This window comes from Lepisosteus oculatus, chromosome 20 (assembly GCF_040954835.1).
Source record: "Lepisosteus oculatus isolate fLepOcu1 chromosome 20, fLepOcu1.hap2, whole genome shotgun sequence".
Classification (NCBI taxonomy): Eukaryota; Metazoa; Chordata; class Actinopteri; order Semionotiformes; family Lepisosteidae; genus Lepisosteus; species Lepisosteus oculatus.
This window is the reverse complement of record NC_090715.1, coordinates 1,131,371-1,146,922: the sequence shown is the minus strand read 5'-3', so window position 1 is coordinate 1,146,922 and position 15,552 is coordinate 1,131,371. Positions and strand designations below refer to the sequence as shown.

General features: G+C 46.1%; 2 protein-coding genes across 4 annotated transcripts; one reads left to right on the top strand and one right to left on the bottom strand.

The window, feature by feature from the left end:
• Positions 1–2,291: 2,291 nt before the first annotated feature.
• Positions 2,292–3,429, bottom strand: mt2 (metallothionein 2). Its single transcript, XM_006641421.3, has 3 exons — positions 3,318–3,429; positions 3,081–3,146; positions 2,292–2,487 (listed from the first exon to the last, which is right to left on the bottom strand). Exons 1-3 carry the CDS (start codon positions 3,346–3,348, stop codon positions 2,396–2,398), a joined length of 189 nt encoding a protein of 62 aa, XP_006641484.1. The 5' UTR covers positions 3,349–3,429; the 3' UTR covers positions 2,292–2,395.
• Positions 3,430–4,304: 875 nt separating this feature from the next.
• Positions 4,305–15,404, top strand: bbs2 (Bardet-Biedl syndrome 2). Of its 3 annotated transcripts, XM_006641422.3 has the most exons (19): positions 4,305–4,428; positions 4,867–5,180; positions 6,725–6,850; positions 7,265–7,492; positions 8,711–8,836; positions 9,657–9,719; positions 9,842–9,919; positions 10,052–10,156; positions 10,884–10,970; positions 11,126–11,261; positions 11,430–11,569; positions 11,921–12,065; positions 12,510–12,681; positions 12,955–13,084; positions 13,183–13,302; positions 13,565–13,702; positions 14,151–14,263; positions 14,605–14,753; positions 14,935–15,404. In XM_006641422.3, exons 3-19 carry the CDS (start codon positions 6,734–6,736, stop codon positions 15,039–15,041), a joined length of 2,154 nt encoding a protein of 717 aa, XP_006641485.2. In that variant the 5' UTR covers positions 4,305–4,428; positions 4,867–5,180; positions 6,725–6,733; the 3' UTR covers positions 15,042–15,404. The 3 variants fall into 3 exon arrangements, with proteins under 3 accessions (XP_006641485.2, XP_069037495.1, XP_015224014.2); XM_069181394.1 differs by lacking the exon at positions 4,305–4,428 and having other exon boundaries at positions 4,852–5,180; XM_015368528.2 differs by lacking the exons at positions 4,305–4,428; positions 4,867–5,180 and having other exon boundaries at positions 6,727–6,850; positions 7,294–7,492.
• The last annotated feature ends 148 nt before the right edge of the window (positions 15,405–15,552 follow it).

Below are 15,552 nucleotides of genomic sequence, written 5' to 3'. Positions count from 1 at the left end.
GCTACAACTGACTGATAGAACATATGAAGCATCTTACTACACACATTGAAGGACCTGAGCCTCCTCAAGGAGTAGAGTCGGCTCTGACCCTTCATGTAGTTGGCCTCGGTGTTCTTAGACCATTCCAGTCTATCGTCAATGTGCACTCCCAGGTACTTGTATGAGTCCACTATCTCCACACCACTCCCATGGATGCACACAGGAGTAGGTTGGACCCTCTTCCTCCTGAAGTCTATCACTAACTCCTTCGTCTTTGCCACGTTCAATTGCAGGTGGTTCTCCCCACACCACTCCACACAGCTGTCAATCAGTCCTCTGTACTCCTCCTCCAGCCCACCCTCAATACATCCTACAATTGCAGAGTCATCTGAGAGCTTCTGCAGGTGGCATGACTTTGAGTTGTACTTAAAGTCCAAAGCACAGAGGGTGAAGAGGAACGGAGAAAGAACTGTCCCCTGAGGAGCCCCTGTGTTACTCACCACCTGTTCAGACACACAGTTCTGCAGTCTCACAAACTGTGGTCTGCCTGTCAGATAGTCGGTGATCCATGAGATCTTGGAGGTCATTATCGCTAGCAGCTGGATCCTGATCTATATATTCACTCTCGGTTCTTGAGGCACAAGCTTGATCCGGTTTTCATTCCATCTTGGACTATGAATGATTTTATTTCAATTGACATTTTCTTTTGATCTATATGAGTTCTGTTTGCTCCTTGAGGATTATAATGTTGAATAATTATAAGGCATACGTAAGGGAATATTCCTGGGTCACAATGAGCCACAGCCTAATCCAGCAGTCACAGAGAAAACTGGGGCACCTAGAGGAGCCCGCCAGACCACACACAGGCATCTCAGGTCAGAACTGAACTCAGGACACGAGATCTCCTGAGGCAACAACACTGACCAGCATAACGCTGTGCTCTTCAGCAAAAACTTCAGTAGTTCTTTTAAATTACAATTTTAAAGGTCACTACTTCACACCAGAGCCCTATAACTTAACAGTGCTTAAACATGTGATAACTGTTTTATTGGTCATAGTGGAACATCATGATACATTAATGTTGCATTAAGAGGAGATATATACTATACAATTATTTCCTTCTCATAGTATTCAAAATATTTCCTTTTACTAGAAGAGCAAAGCTCTGCAGGTTCCCTGGGCTGTCTGTGGAAGCCAAGTTCAGACTGTAGTTTCACAGAGGAGATCAGGAAACATTCTGTAAAATGCTCAAGGAGCAATGCTCCCTCTCAGCTGTGCGCGTGTGCGCACGCACACAAGTTATGAAATCAACCCACATAGGGAATTGAACTGCGCACAAAAAATTAAATTCCCCCAAAAATATTATAAAACAATTACAGTTGTCAATTGAAAAATGCTGAATTGAACACAGGAGACTGGCTGCGAGAGGCCCAGCTGGGCTGTGTGCTTTGTCATCGCTACTCGATCGTCGATATCCACACTCTTGTAGTCTCGTACCCCTGCTCCTGCTCGCTCCACACTCGTTGAATCGCTGTCCCGGTCTTTTGGATGTCTATGCTTCTATGAGAATGATTTGTAGGTAAATATTTAAGATGCATCTTCCGTAACTACTGCATTGATACAATTTCAGGGAGTTCCCAGTCTAGGTTACATGATTGAACCCTTATTTGCCCAGGTAATTGGGTTAATATGAACTCGTGGTTTTCTGATGTTAATTAACAGGGGAGAAGTTCTAACTATTGTGTTCCATGGTTAACAAGATCTCAGAGCCAAGCAGAAAAACCCTCATCATACAGGTGCCACTCAAGTAACTTGCGAATTAAATAAACCAGCGCAGGTGGAAGGGTGTTGAAGCGCAGGGGGTGTCAGTCCTCTCGGGAGCAGAGCAGGAGCTCCGACTGACGGGCGCTGTAGTTCATGGAGCTGGAGGACTGCCTTAACACGCCAGGCTCGAACAGCCTTCATGGCCGGCGTCCTGGCCACACTTCCCATTGGCCCTTACCAATCATGGCCACCTAATAATAATCCCCCATCTTGAATTGGCTTCATTACTCTGCTCTCCTCCCCACTGATAGCTGATATGTGGTGAGCGTTCTGGTGCACTATGGCTGCTGTTGCATCATCCAGGTGGGGCTGCACACTGGTGGTGGTGGAGGGGATCGCCATTACCTGAAAAGTGCTTTGAGTGGAGTCTCCAGAAGTGTAAGGAATTATCATTATAGCCACCATCTTAATGATCCCCAATGAAGGGCGCGTTTGGTTTAAAATAAACCAGCATTGTTCGATAGAGCAATTGAACAGAATGAACGCAATCAACGACATCTTTTTATTTTCTAAAGCAAAAGGACGTACAAAACATTACATTTCCAGATTCTCAAGTGCAGTTATACAAGAGGGAAAACGAAGGGCGAGGTGCTCACTGACAGCAGCTCGCGCCGCACTTGCCGTCCTTGCACACGCAGCCGGAGGCGCACTTGCCGCAGCCGGACGGGCAGCACGCGCAGCAGCCTGCGGGCACAAAACCGGCGGTTAGGTCGCGTGGGTTACCGGCCACCCGTTCGCGCGGAGCACTCTTTCGCGTTATTCTCCACGTTGTGGAGGGAAAAACAAGGACATACAATGAACACCAGGAAAATAGAACTGCCAGTACTTCAGGGCTGTCTGTAGCGGCGAGTCTTAACCTGGCGCACGCCCACCTGAGCCGCATTGTTTTGGTAAATCAAACGCACAGAGGAGCTACAGCTACATTGTTTCACTAAAACTAGTTATTATAGTAACCAACACTTTGTTTCAGTATACATGGTTTAATAGCGTAGCATTTTCATGTTTTCGTAGTTTTACTGCGAAATTAAAGTTATATTCCCCCTTTCAGTCTATAATTATGACATCTTGTTTAAAGAGCTGACCTACTTCAACAGTTCTGATAGGTGCGAGACCATATTAAGAGCCCAAGCGGTGCTGTTCCAGTGCAGGTGAAGACCTCCAGCTCTGCAGCACAGCGCTTTCTATAGCCACTGGAGCTTCCGAAAGGATTTTATAGCACGTTAAACCATTCCCAAGCCTACAGCAGCAGCAGCAGCACCAGCAGGGCGAGAACTTACTTTTCTTGCAGCCTTTGCATTTGCAATCCGTGCATTTGCAGCTGTCTCCGCAACTGCAAGAGCCCGCTGTGAAAAATAAAACAAACAAAAGAAAATCAATAAAACATAGATCACACCACAGGTAACCCAAGGACGCCGTTTCCATCACATCAACGTCTCCATCACGTTTTACTTCGTCTATTTGCAAGGCAGAAGTCAGAAACATTATTAACCACTATAAATCAGATCGTTACTTACTTTTAGAGCAGGCGCAGGACTGAGGATCCATTTTTTAATTGAATTTTTTTTTCTCGCGTTTCCTCCTCGTCGGGCTCCGGGGATTGTGAGTGCGTGCCGGGCTCCGGCGGCTCGCGGTATTTATAGGGCGGCCGCTCGCGGCACGCCGAGTGCAAAGCGGAGCGCGCGCAGTCAACAACGGGCCGGCCTGCACACGTCTTGTCTGCAGCGCTCCCGTCGCCAGGCGGTGTGCAAAGCGTCTCACCGCGGCGGGGCTGAGGGCCTTCCTCCGGGCGTCAGGGGATAAACAGTATTCCCATGTCGTCAGTCTGCTGCTGGCGTTGTTGTGCACGCGGTGCGATGACTCGATCATAAGGGGATCTTCTTAATGGTCAACTGATGTGACGATCGATCGCAAAACCTTAGACCCAAACCTGAAAATAAAATGATGTAGAATGTTTTTTATTTTTATTTGTATATTCCAAACGAAACAAAAACGTCTTTCTCGTGCACAGTGGAATGTGATAATGAGAACTGATACCGATTATAACTAAAACAAAAGATTTATTGCCGTTTAATTAATTTACAATCAATCAGTATAATTATAAGTTCTTTGGGCATCCTTTGTAAACCTTCTGATCTAGTGAGCTGCATATGCTAATAAAATAGAATTCTAATATAAAAAATCATAAAATCCTAAGTTATGGTTTTACGTACAATACTTAAATGATGGTACTTATTAATTGTGTGAGTTACTGTAATAAGTCTTGGTAGAAAAACGCTTGCCCGTTATCTTTATACCCATTAATTTAAGGCCAGATAAAGACGTGTTTATTTCGTCAGTGCACAAGGTGTCTTGGCGTCTGGTGATTCTGTTCTCCCACCTACACGCGTGTTTACTGTCTGTCTGGCGCAGCTGCGCTCGAGTCAGGTCAGCGCTGCGCCCCTCTCTCCGCTGCACGCGGGCCGGGAGTCCGGAGCGCTGCGTCACCATGACTCCCGGGGCTCTGCACACGGCACTGCGAGAGCACGAGCCCCGGGCTCGCGGCGTGTTCATCCCCTCCCTTTTGGTTGGCGATAATTAGGAGAAAACACCGTCTAGAACAACACTTCACGGGTCCACAGATCCCGAGTAATGACATATGTTGAATGTTGTAATTGCGTGGTTGCCTAAATCCATCATCCGCTTTAGAATACGGTATTTTTCTTTGTACCCATTGCTGCAATTTTACAGTTTTCACTGCAGTTTAAGAATATGCGAACTTGTTTTATAAGGTGGTAGAATTTTCTGAAAAACGGCGCATTTTGTTTCTCCCCTGACATATTTGCAGCATTGCATTCAGAAGTACTTTGAGTTTCGGTAGTTCTAATTTGTTCAGATTTCACTCATGTCATGTTCAATAACATAAAATGCAAATAAACAGTAAAAAGCGCGCGAAGGCTTGTTGTGAAAGTGTCAAGAATTACTGAAGTTCAGAGCGACTTTTCTCTTTTTTGCAGAACCGTGCATGTTTATGCCAAGAAAGTAGGACTCTGTGTTCATCTAAAAAAAAGTTCATTCCCTCTTCAGAAAGGGCTGTAGGTGGCGCGGGCGCTAGTTGTGAGAGCTCGGGTCCTGGGCGAGCGGGGTGTGCGCGCATGCGTGGGACCTGCGCGCTGGAGGAGGAGGGGAGAGGCTCTCGCTGGCACGCGCCTGGCAGTCCACCCTGGCGTGCCATCCGGCTCGAGGAAACGCCGCTGTGCGGAGCCGCGACGGAGGGCGCGCGGTGGCTCGCGACCGTCTTGTAGAGTCCGGGAGCCCGAGCCCAGAGTCTCCGTGCTGGTGACGTCACAGCTAAGCCTGCACGCTCCTCAGTGTGTTCGCCGCTTGAGACGGGTCGTCCGGTAAGAAACTGCATTTAAAAGAAAAATACAATAACGCACACGTCCGAATTTGCTCATAGAACAATTGTCCAATTGTACCCTCACGTTTTAGGTCAGGGCATCCCTGGCTAATCTAGGAAAATCAAGCGCGACAAAGTTGATTTTCGAGATTGAGCCTGCGAGAGTACTTTTTGCCTTATACGTCATGTCTTCTGTGTTTGTGCCAAGAAAGCTGAACTTTGTGTGTTTTATTTACCTGCATATTTTCATTAACGAGTATGATTTCCTAGTTCGCCTCTCGCGGTTGAATAAGAAAACGGCCGGCCGGGATTAGCGCAAAGCTTTGTCAAGATGTCGTGCGTTGCTAGGCAACGCGGCGCCGGGCCTACTGTCAGGCTGCGAGCTGTTTATATCGGGACTGGGCAAGACCAGGAGCGCAGGGCTCAGCCAACATCTTTAATCGCGCTGACGGCTGGTTTTACTGGTACAGTTTCCAGCTGTGGTCCGTGATTTTAGCGCGGCTACGACATGCACGTACTATACCACGTTAATCCCACTGTGGGACTGCAGTGTTTAAGTTTGTACCACGTCTCTCGAGTGGTAGGGAGCTGTTAGGTGAGAACACGGCCTATCACTGTCTGTCACTGCATAGTCTTCATCTTTTCCTTTATAACTGGTCATTACTCCTCCGGCCAGGTATATCAAAATATAATTTTAGCATAACCCTCCCCGGGCCACACAATAGGAACCTTTCAAATGTTAGTATTTTTCAAATAACATTTTAAAATATCAATAACAATTCCGCTTTTTTAAACAAAAAAGTCAAGTATTTTATACCTCAAATTTCAACCTCGTTTATTCAAGTTTTGCAGTGTTCACTAGAGTCCTGTAGAGGGCAGTGTTACACTGGTAAACAGTTCAATACGCTCGGGACTTGTGTACCCGAAGTGTAAGAACAACACATTATTATTATGATAAATAGCGCTTTTAAATTGCTTTACAAAAACAGCACACAAGGAGAGGAGATATCAGAATCACCATAAATGACAACAAGGGTTTGGAATGCAGTAGGAGTGTAAAGGAGGGAGACAGAACTGTAACGCAACGGGGGCTCAGGTGGGCACCCCTGCCTTCTGCCTTCACAGGTCGTCCCTGCAGCACTGGGGGCTCGAACCCGGGACTCCCACCTCACTCTACAGGGACCCAGCTTGTTGAGCTAAAGAGCTTTCTTCAATTCTTCTTTAGCTCTCTTTAGCTCAACAAGCTGGGTCCCTGTAGAGTGACGCGGGAGTCCCGGGTTCGAGCCCCCAGTGGTGCAGGGACGACCTGTGAAGGCAGAAGGCAAGGGCGCCCACGTGAACCCCCGTTGCGTTACAGAACCAATTAAATAAAAGCCCTTCTCAATAAGAAAACCTTTAATAATTCTTTCAAATAAAGAAGATTAAGAGTAATGTTTTCATCGATGTGACATCTGAGTAAACTGTTTTTTGACATTTAGATGTTGCGTATCCGTTGTGTGGTCTGTGCTGCCTGCTCGATGGCTGTCATGCCTTGTCTTTGTGCAGGGGGCAGCCATGCTTGTTCCAGTCTTCACGCTGAAACTGAACCACAGGATCAACCCCCGCATGGTGGCGGTGGGCAGGTTCGATGGGGTCCACCCGTGTCTCACAGCCGCCACGCAGGCAGGGAAGGTGAGGGCGCGTCACGTCTCCTGGCAGCGCACACAGCCACAGCCCGAGACAGCATCCGTGGGGGATGCAGTCTTCGGGATATGACTTAATGTGTGGGGCTTTTCTGGGATTTAACATCTAGGCCTTTTGTGATGTCATTCTGATCCATGCAGCAAGTAAACACACATCAGTTTTGGAAAGGTCACATAATTACATACAAAAGCACTGGTACTGTGCTTTAATAGTAAATAAAGCTGCACGACTACGTTTTTGTAGATCCACACACGGACTGCCAATTCTGGTTGGGGTCCTGTAAGTACGTGACACTGACCTTTTTAAGTGAAATTGTGTCCGGACCCCCGCCAGCACGCTCTTGAAGTGTGAAGTGCTGGTGTGTCGCAGTGCAGCGTTGTGGATCTTTGTGTTGCTGCGCAGGTCTTCATTCACAATCCGCACACTCGCAGCCAGCGGCTCTTCTCCAGCCGGGTCAGCCAGAGCGCCCAGGACTCGGACATCTCCCTGCTCAACATCAACCAGGCGGTCAGCTGTCTCACCACAGGCACCCTGGCCCCGGGCAGCAGCTGCCACGCCCTGCTGGTGGGCTCCCAGACCAGCCTGCTGGCATACGACGTGCACAACAATGCCGACATTTTTTACAGGGAGGTGAGACCCGCACCCTGGAAACTCTGGAAAAGCCTTGTGTATGTGATCAGTGTAAAAGACATGCAGGAGAAGTGTGGACTCAGCAGTGTATATAGCCAGCAGCTATAACACTCTGCAACTCACACCTGGAAAACCACTGATGCTCAGCAGGTGTGAGCCTGGTCAGTACCTGAATGGGAGACTCCTGGGAAAATCAAAGGTAGTTATTAAAAGAGGGGGCGCTCACCCTGTGGTCTGTGTGGGTCCTAATGCCCTAGTGTAGTGACGGGGACACTATACTGTAAAAAGGCGCTGTCTTTCGGATTAGACATAAAACTGAGGTCCTGGATCTCTGTGGTCATTAAAAATTCCAGGGAGTTTCTCGGAAAGAGTAGTGATGTTACTCCGGTGTCCTGGCCAAATGTGCCCCTGGCCCTTACCAATCATGGCCTCCTAATAATCCCCATCTATGAATTGGCTTCATCACAGTGTTCTCCTCCCCACTGAGAGCTGGTGTGTGGTGAGTGTTCTGGCGCACTATGGCTGCCATTGCATCATCCAGGTGGGGCTCCACACTGGAGGTGGAGGAGAGTCCCCATTACCTGTAAAGAGCTTTAAGTGGAGTGTCCAGAAAAGGCCTATATAAGTGTAGGCTATTATTATTATTATTATTAATAATAATAATAATAATAATAATATTATTATTATTGCATACAGTGGTGATAGAATGTTTGGCTGAGTCAAAGTCCTGACTTTAATGAAATAGAAATGTTGTGGGAGGACCTGAAGCGGGGAGTTCATGCAAGAAAGCCCACCAACATCGTTGAAGCAGTCCTGTAAGGAGCAATGGGCCAAAATTCCTCCAGGCCATTGTGCGGGACTGATCCACAGTTACCATAAACGTTTGGTTGAAGTCATTGCTGTTTAAGACATTTAATGTTGGATCAGTTTGATCAATAAATGAATGTAAAAGTATATGCTTTTGTGTGCTATTTGTTTTATTGGGTTCTATTTATGTATTTTGATGACTTTTTATGAAAGTCTGATCACATTTTTGATTTATGCAGAAATTCAGAAAATTCTGAAGGGTTCACAAACTTTCTATCACCACTGTATAGTGGAACAGCTCATCACCATGAAGGATGCTGTTAATTCACATTTGCTTTCATCTTCAGCTGTGAACAACAAACATGCCCCTCTTTGTTGAAAAGGTAAGAATGTGTTGTTTATGTATTGCAGATTACAGATGGAGCCAATGCCATAGTTCTGGGGAACCTGGGTGACATCCCTTCACCCCTTGCAGTAATTGGGGGAAACTGCGCCTTGCAGGGATTCGATCACGAGGGGAACGACCTCTTCTGGACGGTAGGAGGGCTCCTCCATATCCACCCACATGGCAACGAGACACAACCAGCAGATCATTTCTGTCTCTACCCACAGGCATTAAAAGCTGCAACAGCCGAGTATTGAATGCAGTAGCGTTTGTTGTGTTTTTAATTACTCTCAGTATATTTTTCTTTATCTATATTTTCATTACCAGTGTAATACATGACCACTGGCTCTAAAGTAATAGAACTTAAAATGTTATTGAAAAGTTCAGTGGTATAATCAGAAACAGGGAACAGCTGGACCAAGTGCAGATTTTGCTGATAAGAGATAGTTCCCTCCCTGAAAGAATATGTTGACTCAGGAACTGGAGGAGGTGGTTTTCCTGCTCTCCTCTTCATACTGTAGAGCACATACTGTTGATCCACAGACCTTGTAAGGCTAACTCTTGAAGGATCTTTATGAATCAGTGCTGTGCAGTATAGCTGGAAAATGTGTTCAGTACCCCCACCTTTCCCAGTATGAAAACCCGTCTCCAGTTGTCCTTCTGTTTTTCCTCTGCTTGGTCATTTTTCCAGGCTCCTCTTAATTGTACAAGCCTGAAGCAATAAAGGCATCAGTAGTTCTCATTAGACGAAGGATGCTTTTGCCAGTTGAGCTCAGGTGCTGTGAGAATTTAAAAGAACAGTAAAGGAGTCTGTACATGAACGGTTGATCAGATGGATATTTCCTGCTTGTGTGCACACATATATGGATATGCTGTGTATTCTGGTGTGTGATAAATACAGATGCTCTGTAACTTTAATAATTCATAGAAATGCATTATTTTAGACACATGTTGATGTGCTGTTTTTTTTAGGTGACCGGGGACAATGTTCGGTCATTGGTACTGTGTGACTTCACTGGTGATGGGAAGAATGAGGTTTGTTAAAAATGAGTTGCTATACTAGATTGTCCTGTGCACATTTACAGTACACAAGCTTGTATTTGTGTTTGTTTGCACCCAAAGATGTCATGCAGTTGACCAGGTTCTTTTCTGTGCAGCTCCTTGTTGGTTCAGAAGACTTTGATATTCGAGTTTTCAAAGAAGACGAGCTGCTGGCAGAGATAACAGAAAATGAGGTACATCCTTTCTTCTTAAATACTGTCATCTTCCCTGATTAACGGCTCCATTGAGCAGGAGCGGTGGAAAACAGACTACATACATGAACTCACGTCTCCCTCTTCATCCCTCTGTGCTCTGCTGCTTTGCAGACAGTCACCTCTCTCTGCCACATGCATGGGAGTCGGTTCGGATATTCCCTGGCTAACGGCACAGTGGGCGTGTACGACAGGACGGCTCGCTACTGGAGAATTAAGGTAATACACCACCGGTAAATCAGACGACTGATGACTATTGAACTGCAGAAGAGTTCCATTCTGCGTCCGAAGTTTTGTGAAACCAAAGCCATGCCGATTGGTTCTCCTGATCAGCGCCGCAAATGTGTCACTTTAGTTTGACTGTTGAGTCAGCCAAAGTCTTCGTGCCAACACTTGCAGTGTTGTGAGGGTGCTTTTTTTATGTTTGTAACATCGTAGCTGTTTATTCACATCTTTCCCAATTTGATGCAGAATAGCTATGCCTGCTATTGTCTTTTCCAGGTTTGAGTATTGTTATGCAATGTTTGCTGATGTATCCAAACATGTTCTGAAGTTGAAGCACCTTCAACTAAAATACTAAAAATGAGCATGTCAGGCTTCAACTTCCTAGCACTGCTACCTTGTGGATTTCACAGTAAAATACAAAATACTGCTGTTTCAATTGAAGCACTTGAACAGCTGACTCCTGGCCACACTAATGAACTGTTAACTCCCTACACATCATTTTATGCACTTTGAATTCAGAACTCTGACTTGGAGACAGTGTTTTCTGTTGTGTTTCTTCAAGGCTGTGGAATATGCTCCCAGCCCATACCAGATTTGGCATGTTAGCCAGGTCTTTTGAATCCTGCCTTAAAATTCAATATTATTCTGTACCTTTTATAGTATAATGTATAGTATACACTGTACTGTAGATGTGCTAATTGGGGTTTTGTTTTGTTCTTAGTCTAAAAACCATGCTATGAGCATCCATGCATTTGATTTAAATGCGGATGGCGTCGTAGAGCTCATCACTGGCTGGTCTAATGGCAAGGTGAGTTGTGACTTTCAGGAAGAGGACAGTTCTAGTTTTAAGTCAGCGATTGTAGCTGTTAGTCCTACCAGGGTGCCTTTTACTGTTTTCCAATGTAAGCAAACCTGGGTGACGCTGCTGCACCTGTAACCACACCTCCTGAATCTCCTCTGCAGATGGACGCGCGCAGCGACCGGACTGGCGAGGTCATCTTCAAGGACAACTTCTCCTCCTCGGTCGCTGGTGTGGTGGAGGGAGACTACAGGATGGATGGTCAGACCCAGCTGATCTGCGCCTCTGTCGAGGGAGAAGGTAAAAAATAGAGGGGTGTAACACAGTGGAAGGAGATCAATGAACACTTTTGCAGACTTCAGTTGACTGAGAAATCCTAAAGGATGCTGAACCTGCACCTCTGTAATGTAGGTCTACCTCTCTCTCTTCTGGTTATAGATGAGGTGTCTTTAATTTTGATCTTTTCAGTTCGGGGATATTTGCCAGCCAGTAAAGAAATGAAGGGGAACCTAATGGACACCAGTGTGGAACAGGACCTCATTCGTGAACTGAGCCAGCGGAAACAGAACCTTTTGCTGGAGCTACGTAACTATGAGGAAAATTCAAAGGTGCTCCTTCTTTTATTCTACATGTCAGACTTTAATCTTTAATCATCTTTAATCTGATGAGAAAGATGTTGCTGCACAAATAAAATCTTTGTTTCAGCTTTAAGCAGGAATATGGAAATAAGTTTTACTTTTACTCTCAGACAAGTTAATCTCTACTTGTACAGCAGTTTTGTGATAATATACGTATGTAATACTCTTAATGCAGTCCTCATACCACAGAGTGTGTCGTCAGTATGTCTGTAGGTGATATTCAGCATTCAGGTGCAGAATGTGTTGATATCCCATTGGAGCTATTTTGGAATGCAAGTGCTAAACCTGCCTTGAGCCATATGCTGTGTTTCCGGCGGGCAGTGTGTAGCAGGATGTCTGACCAGCGAGGTGGATGCGCAGGGAGGAGTTATTCCAGCCAACACCCAGCTCCAGACAGCCCTGTCCGTCAAGGCTGGCACAGAGAGCCAGCGCCCTCACATCGAGCTCTGCATATCAACTCCCAACGGTAACTTGTATGCTTTTGTGTCCGAAAGTTGGCCATTTCTGACTTGCTCTTCCAAAACAGGCTCTCAACTGTTTCATTCATTTCTTCACCAATGTCAATAAATGACATTTATTTTATTTATTTAAAACATAGTCAATGTTTTTATCTTTACATACTTATACACATATAGCCATCGTAAGGAGAAGAGCAAATCTAAAACATTACTTTCAGAGTTAACATCCACAAGCCTGGTTTATATATAGTAAAGAAGAAAATGGAACACAAAACTTCTCATTGTCCTTGAACTTTGTATTTCAGGTACAGAATTGACTGCCTTTGAAACTGTCAGACGAGCATTAAAAAATCATAGAAATCCACCCTAGACAGAGGCGGAATTATTTTTAGACGTTTGCCACTTCCACGTGGAGCTAAGCCACACTTTACTTCTTTTAACTTTATTTGCAGAAACCATTATCCGAGCTGTCCTCATTTTTGCCGAGGGAATATTTGAAGGAGAAAGCCATGTCGTACACCCCAGTGTGCAGAACCTGTCGGGCTGCGTTCGAGTCCCCATCATTCCTCCAAAAGACATCCCTGTGGATTTGCACATTAAAGCCTTTGTGGGCAGCAAAAACAGGTAAAGCTTCTGGTGTGCACTTCAGAGAAATGTTGATGTCTGCTTTGAGAAGATAAAAATGTGCGATACTTCTGAATAATAGAACACAATCTGTTCAGCACAACAGCAGATTGGGAAAGAGTGCTAGCAACTTTCCTTCCTTTACCTCATGCGTAATGAAAGATATCTGTCCCCTGCAGACTCTCAAAGAGAAGCCGAGCATTATGAGAGGAATAGGAGCATGGTGTTTTCAGAGTTGTTATCTAAATGTTACCTGTTTTGCTTGCAACCCAGCACCCAGTTTCATGTGTTTGAGATAACAAGACAGCTGCCTCGCTTCTCCATGTATGAGCTGTGCAAAGACGACACTGCCCCCAGACCCAAGGGGAAGGTCACCTTTCAAATCAACGACCGCCCACAGAGGGTCAGTAGCTCCAGCACAAGTTGCCCGAAGAAGCAGCTCAATCCAGAAGAACATGTCACGATTCTCACCAGGGGTTTTTTAACATCTGGTTTTTCAAGGTGATAATGTGGCTGAACCAGAACTTCCTGCTCCCGGCGAGCCTCGAGAGCCCTGACGTCACCTTCACTGCGCTGCGGGCGGGAGGGCTGCTGTGCATCAGGATGCAGCCCAGTGGAGAGGTGCGGCCAGCGCATGGTCACCAGTACACAAGCCACCCTGCAGGCTGACACAGATAACTACGAGTCCTTGTGTCGGGGTGTTTCCTGCGGCATCGAGATCACATCTCTCTGCCCCCCAGACAGCACAGATGGGTTAAGATGGTGATTTGTGTTGTTTTGGAGGGGAGATTTATTTCAGGCCCACCTTCATTCTGATTTTCCTATTTCATTGCGATGCAGTATGTTTAATTTTATGGAAGTGAATTATTGTATTTTTTCTCAGATCCAATTGAATACAGATGACATTGACCTAGCAGGAGACCTTGTTCAGTCTCTGGCCTCTTTCCTGGCTATAGACGACCTGCAGGTGGAGGCGGACTTCCCTGCCTACTTTGAGGACATACGGATGACCCTGACTGAGGTGAGCGTTGAGGCAGCTCTCTCACTTGAAGGTTCAGAGATGCATAGCAAAGTCCAGTTCCCTTGTGACAGTTTATCAGGGTGAACCGTGAACATGCAGGGACAGCCACGATTCTCACGTGCTTTTCCTTTGCTCTTCAATGGTGTCCTACGGTCGTGTCACCCTTTACTGCACCTCTCTGTGCTTTACCTGGATTTCCTGTGCAAAGGGTCCTTGTCAGGTGCGCAGGTCTTTAAAGACCAGGGAGGAAGCACATTTTGGGCAGCTAGGCCTTTCCCCCGCTGACTCTGAAACCATCTTCAGAAATACAGTACAGCTGAAAGGAATAGAGCGCCTTCGTTAACCCATTCTATAGCTGAAGCCACTGCCGTCTCTAGAGATTAGTTAAATGATCTCTGGCACATTAAGCAGTCTAATCACACAGTGGTAATCCACTTCTCTGTGTTAGGTGGACGAGTTCCATTCAGTGCACCAGAAGCTGACGGCAGTGATGGCAGACCACTCGAACGCCATTCGCCACATGCTGGTCCAGGCTGAAGACGCGCGTCTGATGGGGGACTTGTGAGTGCTGTTCTGTCCTGCGTCACTGTTCCAGGAACAGAGCCCTCTTTTGAGAACATGGAGCACATCAGCATCCTAACGTGCTCTGGGAGGAGGAGTGTTTACCCAGAGAAGATAAACACCAACCTGGTCTCATGTTTCAGTGAAATACAACCACAACCCATATCTTCTATTTGGATTTTTTTTCTTTTTTGGCAGATAGCATTGCCTGATTTGTATGTATGCACATGCTGTATAATACAGTCATATTTCCTTGAGGTTACGAGTGTGTATTTAATCTTTGCTCTCTCCGACCTTGTTGTAAAAGTTACGGAGCTCTGCCTTTCCTTTTCCCCAATCAGGAAGACGATGAAGAAGCGGTACATAGAGCTGTACGACCTGAACAGAGATCTGATAAACGAGTATAAAATCCGCTCGAACAACCACACTGCGCTTCTGAGCTGCCTGAAAGCTGTGAATCAGGCGATACAGAGGGCAGGCCGGCTGCGAGGTGAGGGCCTGAGCAAGGGTCAGCCCACAAAAGGTGGAAGAATCAGAAACTTTCAGGTTGTGCCGAAAAAAATTAGATCAACCACGATTAAGTGCCGGTCTTTTTTGGGGGCTTATCTCTGGCTGGTGTTCTGTGGCTCTGCAGACGGACTGAGTGACTCTCGCCCTGTTCTTCTCCACAGTGGGCAAGCCGAAGACCCAGGTGGTCACCGCCTGCCGGGACGCCATCAAGAACAACAACGTCAACGCCCTCTTCAAGATCATGCGGGCCGGCACCCCGTCCTCCTGACCCCAGGCCAGCACCCCTCCCGAAACCCTGCCGCCAGCCTGGGTCCTGCAGTGTGAGGAAGAGGGTCCCGCTCTTCCTCAGACTGCGCGTTTCCCGGTTCCTGACGCCAGCGCTGTGCTGAAGAGCCCTGCATTTCAGGGGAAATTTCCAGCTGTGGAAACTTTTATAATATATATGTTCTCTGGGTACCATGTAATGTACTTAAAATGGATTAGATGACATGAAAATGCAAGATTTTTTTCTAGATTGTACAAAGCCTCATGCACCACTTTTTCTGTGTATTATTTATAAGTTCAAGTATAAGCAATGACATACTGTATGTTTGAATGTTGTTTATATACAAATACATTAGTTTGTGTAAAAGGAAGTTTCACTGTGTGCTATCTGGCTTTCTGAGCTCTAAGAATAAGCCTGTGCTTCTGAATTCCTAGGGATCACAATTCCCTGAATTCTTAAGTCCTGTTGGTTTTGAATTCCCTGGAAATTCTTGGTATTCTTAAATGACAGGATT